Source organism: Dicentrarchus labrax, unplaced genomic scaffold (genome assembly GCF_905237075.1).
Source record: "Dicentrarchus labrax unplaced genomic scaffold, dlabrax2021, whole genome shotgun sequence".
Taxonomy (NCBI): domain Eukaryota; kingdom Metazoa; phylum Chordata; class Actinopteri; family Moronidae; genus Dicentrarchus; species Dicentrarchus labrax.
The window spans coordinates 6798876-6808494 of record NW_026136720.1 but is presented as its reverse complement, the minus strand read 5'-3'; the positions used below and the strand labels follow the sequence as shown (position 1 = coordinate 6808494).

At 40.5% G+C, this 9619-nt stretch overlaps 1 protein-coding gene across 2 annotated transcripts; it reads left to right on the top strand.

Moving 5' to 3' along the window:
* Nucleotides 1-789: 789 nt before the first annotated feature.
* si:ch211-106e7.2 (uncharacterized) lies at nt 790-9404 on the top strand. Of its 2 annotated transcripts, none has more exons than XM_051382369.1 (4): nt 790-1047; nt 2994-6964; nt 8497-8559; nt 8659-9404. In XM_051382369.1, the coding sequence occupies exons 2-4, from the start codon at nt 3019-3021 to the stop codon at nt 8781-8783; spliced, it is 4134 nt and encodes a 1377-aa protein (XP_051238329.1). In that variant the 5' UTR covers nt 790-1047; nt 2994-3018; the 3' UTR covers nt 8784-9404. The 2 variants fall into 2 exon arrangements, with proteins under 2 accessions (XP_051238329.1, XP_051238328.1); XM_051382368.1 differs by having other exon boundaries at nt 2990-6964.
* The last annotated feature ends 215 nt before the right edge of the window (nt 9405-9619 follow it).

Genomic DNA, 9619 nt, shown 5'->3' with positions numbered 1-9619 from the left:
TCTCACTATAGTCTGTAACATGTCCAGTCCACACCACCAGTGCCTGTAGTTCATGTGCCTGCGGCAGAATGCCTTGCCTATTTTTATTTCCACACCCATGTTAACAGACTATAGAAAAGTCTGAGCTGTGACTGCGTCACTAGAGAGTCCAGATGTCTCTTATTTTTTGTGTAGAATATATCACAGACTTTGGACAGAATGCTTTCATATGTTAACAAGTGTTTTATTGTGTCGTATTTATCAGTATCAGAGCCCTATGGAGAGATAGGACTGGCCGTGTGGTCACCTCAGGCATCAAACACTGCTCATGCATCCTCTGTGGACCAACCATTACTTAAAGGACACGCTTTACCTGGAAAAAATGCTCTTCTCCTCCACAGTGAAACACATCGGAGAATAAAACAAATGACTTTGAAACACGGAGAGCACTTTTTTAAAACATTGAAAATGAATGTCCAGAGCAACTTTATATGGTAGACAGTGGAATTTGCCTTGAAGAATTATGATTGATTCTCTAATGGAGTTTTTTTTTGTAACTCTCTTTCAGTTTCCACCCACTTTTAGCAACTAAAGCCAGGAGAAACTCTCATTGGAGTTTATATTAAGTTATCAAATCAAGTTTATGTGTATAGACAACAAAGATTTGACCAAATTGGTGTAAAATCAGCACAATCTTTTAAAGTGTCAGATTTAGTTAACTTAATTTCTAAACTATCTGAACGCATGCGCGCCCTCAGCGTGCAGCTATGGCGAGCTCCGCCTCCTGCGGGTGTCGTCACTCTCGTGGGTTAACGGAGCGGAGGAGACACCCTGGGTTGTGTTTTAGGACGAGCTGGATGAGGTCTACATCTAAATACACCAACAGCCGGGGAGGATTAGGCAACCCCGTCCGGATCGCCACATTGAGTTAAACAAAAAAAAAAAAAAAAACGATGGATGAATGAACGTCCAAAAGAAGAAAGGAAAAGAAAGAAGAGTTTATTTAGGTTTCTACTCCGACTCCCGGATGTTGTTGCACGGAAAGTTGGACCTGGTCTGGATTTAAAAGTAAGTTTAGTTTGAAGTGAAACCAGCATGTGAAGTGATTGAAACCATATGTAACGGGGCGGTACGGAGAGCCAGCTCATGCAGATGCACCGACCTGGCAGGGAGTTGGGGGGGTTTTTACTCCCAGAATGTTTCACCAGCTGTTTCTGCAAACGGGAAACGGCGAGAAACACGCGTGTGCACCCAAAAAGGGCATAACTGTGTTTTTATGTTGACTTTGGGCTATCAACTACAATAGAAAAGCAAGAAAACAAGTCTAGTTGCTGTTGACGGGTATACATATTTCTGACTTTACTCCACCGTGCGCATGCGCTGAAACTTCGAGAAGAGATTTAGTGTTCATGAGAGATATTAGGTAGTATGCATGGTAGTCATATAGGCATTATTAGATAGGGAACACGCTACAGAAGAATTATAATGATTAAGACATAACCTTTTTTTAACCATATTCATTGTCCTGCAGTTGTGGTTGAAAACATTCAGATGGGCCAGATGTCCTATCACACTGCTTGATTAAAAAATAACTGATAATATTGTTAGAGTTCAATGAGACAGAAGTAAGATAAGTGGATATGTGTATACAGTTCCTGTTAGTTCTGTTTCTATTGTTCATGCATCAGAATCAGCACATTAAATCAAAGCTCCATACTCCTCCTATTGAGTAAACTAAACACATCAGCTGGCACACAATCGATTCTTTATCACATATTCAGTTCCCTGTATCCCAGAGTAGCCTCTGATGAGGTTAACAGGTTATCGGAGTGTAGTCTTGCTTAAAGTAGGTTCTCATCTGTGAAAACACACAAACTACTGTTGTTGTAGCTTTAGGATTGGGCTCTTCACCACACGGTGCTAGGAAAGCCCATTTGATAATGAGTTTACAGGGCAGTTCTGCAACAAACGATCATTAACTTTAACATGTGTGTTTTAAAAGAGGTTCTGTATATTTAGATGTGCAACAAAGTAACTTATATTTTCCCTCTCTTTCTACAAAACCATGGTATAAAGGCAGAGATGCTGCAGAGAAGGGTCACGCTTTAGTAGAGCCGAATGTTTTTTTGATAATGTTCTTCACGCTTCTAGAAATATTCATATATTCAGACACAAAAGAAACTTTCTTGACTATTAAATAAATCCTGAGATAAATAAACAGTTTGGAACAGTCTGGAACAGAAGTCAAGTCAAGTCAGCTTTATTTGTCAAATATGCTATACATGCACAACATACAGCACAGATGAAATTTCAGTCCTCTCGGGCCCACAGTGCAAACAGGCAATATAAATAGAAATACATTTTCTATAAATAGAAAAGACATAAAATAAACAATCAACAAGACATAAAATAAACAATCAGCAAGACATAAAATAAACAATCAACAATCAAGGGCACTTGAGTATTTACAGGATGAAAATAAAAATAGGATAAATAAATAAGTATGTAAACAGGTGAGGTAGTGTTGTGTAGGGCAGGGGGCAGAGGGGGGAGTGGGGGTAGAGCAGGGAGGGAGTTGAGTCTCTTGACCACCTGGTGTAAGAAACTGTCTTTGAGCCTGCTGGTTTTTCCCCGGAGACTCCGCAGTCTCCTCCCCGACGGCAGCAGGCTGAAGAGGCTGTGAGATGGGTGGATGGGAAGAAGGGGTTATTGTGACCATATTTCACATATGGTCAGACAATTATATGGTGACACTTCTGACCCAAAGATCAAAGGTCATTGTGACCTCAAAAAGGGAGCTATAATAGTATAGTTGTTTGGCATCTTGGCAGCAGAAGGAGCAGGCAAGAGTCATGATGCCATGGCTGAAAAAGAAGGGACTTGAGCATGAAAAAAAATTTAATAAGTTTGGGCATGGGTGTGTTTGACCACCAAATAGATTTTTTAGTCAACATTTTGTCAGTGCATAAATGAGTCTTACGACGTTTAACATTTTTCTATTTCTTTTCAGGAAGGTCACCTCTGCAACCTCCTACACAGATGACAAAAATGCATCCTTGTGCATGGATTAATGGACAGTACCGACAACTTGGACCATCCTCACGATCCCCACAAACAAACGCTCAGCATACCCATGTTGAACAGGACACAATGTGGAATCCGCAAGCTGCGGCAGCAAATAACTCATACCAGTACACAGGATCAAACACAGGTGTACGGCCACCACACTTTAACAGACAGACGTCAAATTGGCAGACATCAGCAGTTCCTTATCAGGCAGTTTCTTGTCAGCAGCCAGCTGGAGGGGAGTCTAGATTTTATTATATGAATGTGTCAGCTGGCAATCAGCAAAACTCATACACAAATACTCAAAGTCGAAATCTTCATTTGGACACTAATGGACATAAGGTTGCCAGTCAGAGAAATTTTCATCCCAACCATGGATTCCTCAAGTCATCGACCCAGAGTTCACCCAATGTAACGATAGCGAACACTACATACCCTCAGCAAGACCTCTCAGCACATTGGAACCAACAGGGTATAGTTAATGCACAGAGAGGCAGACAGACTGCTCATAACCAGAATCTCAGACAAAATGGCAATCAGCAAGGATTCATTCCTTCCTTACCCCCACCTAGTTATAATGAGACTGCCCTGCAGTCTTGCAGGAACAACAGCATTACTACAAACTCATCCGCAACTGAACAACTGTCGCACCTTCTTAGTGTGAGAACTCAGAAATACCCAGTTCACATCAACTCAATGCAAAACAAAGGGGACAAGACCACCATAAACCCTGCTGGTCATACACAAGAGCAAATGTTCAAATACCAGATGATCGCAAGAATCGAGGAGGATCTACACAAGTCGTTCCCTGCTAGCTCAGGTGGTCAACCTCCAGCGTATACTACTTCAACTTACAGAGGGAAGCAGCTTGCCAGCGAGGTCAGAATGACGGAGTCTAATCAACATATGCAACCTGTGACAAGGACTGTCACTGAAAGTTATAACTCAAATGCCTCACAATCCTCAGCCCTCAATTTTGCACTAACCTTTTCTAAAACCACCCACATGTCAAGAACACAGCAGAGTGTGGCTGCACCACAGCAAATCTCTGTACCAAATGTCTTCTACGTCAAAGCAACAGGAAATGGAAATGGAGAGAAAGAATCTCAATCGATGATGCCTGAGAGCAATTCATCACAGAGAAGTACCACAGAATCATCTGTAGCAAACAATCATGACATACTTGAAGCTATCTTATCAGTCAAGGCAAATGACGCCTCGAATCACTCATCTCCTGGTTGCATGGGAACAAGAGCTGTTGCTGTTGTGCAACCATTGTCACAGGAATACTACCAGGTTGCCAGCAAGCATACCCCTGTTTCCTGGATCAATCAATCCAAGGAGCATGCTGCAACAGATGGGTCTTTGAGGAGCCTTGAGAAATATGTTAATTCACCAGCTGTGGCAACAATAACAGCTCCTTATTTGAGACATGGATCTCCTCTTCACCCAGAAAACCCAAATCAAACAAGGTCCAACAAATATATTATCAGCCATTCAGCAGGATCCAATGATAGTAGCTTTGCATCATCTCCAGATTCAGCTGGGCATCAACACCGGTCACAAAAAAATGTATGTGCAGAGGACACAGGATCTGAGCCAGCTATTAACATGGAAGTAGAGCAGCATGTTAAGCTAAGTGCTAATCAGTCAGTAACCCCTGAAGTGCAAGTGAGTCAAAGTAAGAATTCAACTGAGCCAGAGGCCTGCGTTCCTGAGCTTTCCCAGGTCCCAACACTCCCATGGACACATGTCACATTAACTAAGTTGATAGAGCAAGATGAACAAGCCCAGTCAAAACTCAAACCAAGTTCTACAATGTTTGATTCTTTAAGATTACTAAACATGTTTTGGGATGGCAACACTGAAAACCTGATAACTAAGCTCAAGACAGGCTGGTACAGGGGTTTGATCACTGATGTTAAGGAATTCTGCCACAAACATACAACACAAGATTCTGTCATACTGTCACAAGTAAAGCCCAGCTCTCTGAAGCAACTCCAAAGCTACCATGTCCTCAAAGATAATGAAGTTTATTCAGAACCGCCCTACAAATCATCTTGGTTGAATGTCAGTGAGCAGTTAGATGACATTGATAATGAGTTTGGCTTCCCGTGGACTTGGAAACACCATCTTCATGTGCTTGAGAGTCACAGCCAGCCAGATGTGGACGGGGCAGTCAACAGCTTTCTTGCACAGGCTGCAAATGAGGTACCAAACAAGGACTTGTCGCAAACTGAGCTTGAACCAGTTGACTCAGCTGAAGAAAAACAAGCCTCTGCTGTTGAAGCCACTTCTACACAAGCTGCCTCTCCTAATGAAACAGAAATAGCTGATTCCAGTGACTCGTATTACTCATTTGAAATCAAAGTTTTGCCTCCAGAAGAGGCCATGGTTATCTTTGAGCAAGCTCAACGCAAGATGCCACAAAGTATGGACACTGACCCTCAGCCTGAGATAGTCATGAATAGCTCTGTGCAGGATGAGCTACCCGAGGCAATGGATGTCACACTGAATGATTCAAAACTGAACTCAGTCCTGCCAATACAACAGGTTTGCTGCCTGTCAAAGTGGTTGCATATCATTTGTGCGTCAGAGGAATCTTCCAGTAAATGCGAGTGCAACAACGAGCAAAGGGTTGAAGATTGCACTGACAAGACCCTTGGTGGGGAAGAGATGGCAGTACATCGCACACAGGAAGAAAACCTGTGTGCGATCAGGTCTCCCAGCAAATTTCACATGGAAGGAGAGAATCAAGTGGAGGATGGGGAGAACATCAACAATCAAATTATGACATATAGTCAGTCTGAGCTGAGTGAAAATGATCAGTCTGACAAAGAACCGAAGAACATTTCCAAAGTAAGCATTAACAGTACCCTGTCATGCATTTTACGCTTAAGTGACACAGAAGACGAAGATCTCATCAGCAGTGACACTGAAATTCAGTCAGTCAGTGGTGGCAAAGAAATTGAAACTCTCTGCAGCACTGAAAGTAAAGTTGCCAGCCAGATTTCAGGCCTTGCAGAGACGTGTGGACAGATTCAGTTGACATCTTCAGATGTGGCTGAGTCATCATCGGAAACTGAAATAAGTGTGACGGCTGCCCTCCAGACAACTTTGAGCCACAATGGTAAATGTGAAACCGTTGAAAGAAAGCAGAAGAGACTGGACAGTCATGATAGATTTCATCCATTCTTTAAGAAATCTAACAAAACCAAATCCATGGATTCACAGCCTTCAAGATGTGGCAAGGTTGTAGTTGATGCAACTGATAGTGAACCTTTAGCCTCAAATGTCACATCGGTACAGCTGGTACTGTTTGGCTCAGCATCACGCAACAAGTGTGTTTCGATTGGCAGCAGAAAAAGATATGTTTCACCCCCAGGGGCTGTGTCTTACGGAGTAGCAAGGCCCTCTGAAATTCTCAATGTATATCTTAGTCCCTTGAAGAAACAGTCTTGCCAAACTGTCCGGAGAGAGGAACATTCAGTCAAACCATATATTTACGAAAAATGGAGACATTTTGTACCAAATAAAAGTAGACACAGAAGCAAACTGAAAAAACAGAAGTGCAATATTGCCTCTTTATCTGAGGGGAGTCTGAAGAAAGATGAAACGGGTGGCCCCGCCACCTGTAGGAAGCAGCCAGTTCCTTCTCAAATGAGCACCTGGAGTCGAAAAACTAAGCGCTGCCTAAGTTTGAAGAAGAGGAGGTCCCTCTCTAACGAACTCAAATGCAGAGAGAAGACAAAGAAGGATGCAATCACACAGCCTGCTGATGAAAAAAGTAACAATGGCAATGGAAGCTATCGTGTCATGTCCAAGGGGAACAATATCCTGAAGTTCAGTGTGTTACCCAAAACCTTCATCTTCAAAGATGGATCCAACGAGGGAAAACAAACCAATGACCCTGTTTCAGGTAAGTCATAATATTTTTTATCATATTAAAATTTGTTTAAAAGCGGTTATACGGTAATGATTCTGAATTTGTCTGAACAACCTGCAAGGAGACCGAATGTTTAGTTTATTTAATTCAACACAGAATAAAAACCTCCTCCAAATACTTACGGACTTATTGATACGATGGATGACATATAACATTAACAGTTACTGATAAATAAACTCGCTACAAACTAGCTCCGCTTCCTCCGTTTCATGCCTCTCCTGTCCCAGCCTGAACCCCCCCGTGTCTTCATCCCCAGGGTCATTGTCCTGGTCGGGGCTGCTGTAAATCAGCTGGCCTCCATTAAGTCTGTGAGCCCATTTCAGTTGTGCTCTCCTTGGCAGTATTCCCTGCTGGGTCCTGCTCCTATACTAGTAGTGTTAACCCCCCCCCTCGAGCTCCCAGCGGGTACAGTCTGCTAGTAGGACCACTAACTAGCTAGTGGCAGCAGCTAGTAGTATACGCCACAATAAGTGACTCCTTCTGTTAGAAGAGAAAAGATCTGTGACAAGGCACAGCTCCCACACGGTGTTTGCCATTTTTGTTTTTATGTGATTATTAATTTAAAAGTGGATCGACTAAGACTCTTTGCATTGAGGGTTAAGTTGACTTTTTGCGGGCATCCCTAAAAAACCAGTGGCATGGCCTTTTTAATAACAATAAATAATAATAACATATAATTTATAGAGTGCTTTTCAAGAAACTCAAAGACACTTCACATGAGTTAAAAAGGTAATAAAAACACCACACTAAGAAATAATAGCTATAGCTACAACATTCAACAAGAATTAATCGTTAAAATCATAAAAAGCAGTTTAACAATATAAATAAAAACAATGAAAGAATTTGTTGATTTCAGAACCTATGTAACAATATAAGTAAATTTGGAATTTGTCACATTCACCTATAAAGTAAACGTAGCAGTCGTGTTAATATATAGTGTGATAAGGAAGATCTTCTGGACCACAAGCTGAACAGTGGAACACATACACCAGACGACAAGTTGATCTACAATTGATATATTGATTGATTACTTTTCACTGTACAGACTTCCAGATCTTCTCCAGGGTCATCCTGGAGCCTTTTAAAATACCACGAGTATATGAGCACTACCAAGAGAACTACCGTCTGTGTGCCTGTCAACCTGATTCAAAGATAGTAAATGACTATAAAAAGTAAATATATAAGTAGATGTATAATATTCATAGCTATGTTTTCATAAGAATTGTTGTGTTTTCGTTAGGGTTAACTGCAGCCCACTTTAAAATATGCACAGTAAAATTGTGCAACCTAGTGTTAACAGTGGTGATTTATCTGGACCCGTCATGCATGAACAGACTCAACGCAGAATTATTCCTCATAAGACAATATGTTTGAAAGCCAAACTCAGGAATCTTGTAGTTTCAAAATGTGAAAGAGGGGTTCCTGTCTATAATTCATGTGTTATTGTATTCTGTAAAGCTTTTGTTTTAAGAAAATATATTTATTTTTGTTGTTTTATTTTTCAGATAAGCCTGGCCTTGATGAAAGAAAAGACAAAACCCCCAACACAACTGTCACAACGGACAGAGGTAACAAACACAATTAAAAACTTTATCTCATTTTTTTATTTTGTGGTTATTATTAAGATTACAGTTTGTCCTAATTAGTATGAATGAATTGCACCGTAGGTACGTGGTATCCAGATCCTGAGAAGAGGTCTTGTCCTCTAAGTTTGCGTCCTGACCGCAAGACCTCCAGCGTCTTTGAAGAGTTTCAGAAGAAATACAAGAAGAGGACACAGACGCCACATTGATGAATAACATGACAGCTGAAAGTTTCATTAGCAACAGAGACAGCTTTTAGGTGAATTACTATCTTCTGAAATTCTTCGTTTGAGAAGATTCCCCTGGAGATTGTTACAGAAATTATGTCTTAGTGTTTTTGTACTTTATATTCAAGGAGTAAAGTGCTAGTTTTATATATGCTCTTAAAAGCCATACTTCTATAATATGGGTCGTATTTTCACACAAAATCTTCAGTTGATTTCACATCTGTCAATGTTCATGTCATCCAGTTCAGGTGCGATTACTCATGACCGAAAGACGAAGAAGTGTGTGAACTGTATATTTCCTACATGTATTTTTTCATTTATTTCATGTATTTATATATTTTTTACATTGAGAATATTTTCATATAATATGAATTTCATATGAATAGTTTCCTGCAATATTTGCAACTTATTTCTTTATAAGAAACTGAAAGAACTATCTATTTTTTATGGACTGTATTATTTCTTTTTTTTGTTTTTTTACATTTCCTACAGAAAATCACAAAAATCATCTGCTGCCTTGTTCAGTATGTTCAGGGGTGAGGAAGGTGACTGGAAACATCCTAACTGTATCTTAGGTCATCTGAAATAAACTGTTTAATTTCACTGTCTGCAACTGTTTGTGTTACTGATAAAAAGATGAGTCCTAAAACACTTGTGAAGGTGTATTGTATTGTTTGTAGAGGAAAGGAATGGATACAAGGCAATCTGATTAGAAGTTAAATGTAATAATGTATTAAAACTTGCATACAGTGTATCCCTCAATCCAACATCATTTGCTAAATCTAAGCTTAAAATAACAATGCAATGTAATGTGATGG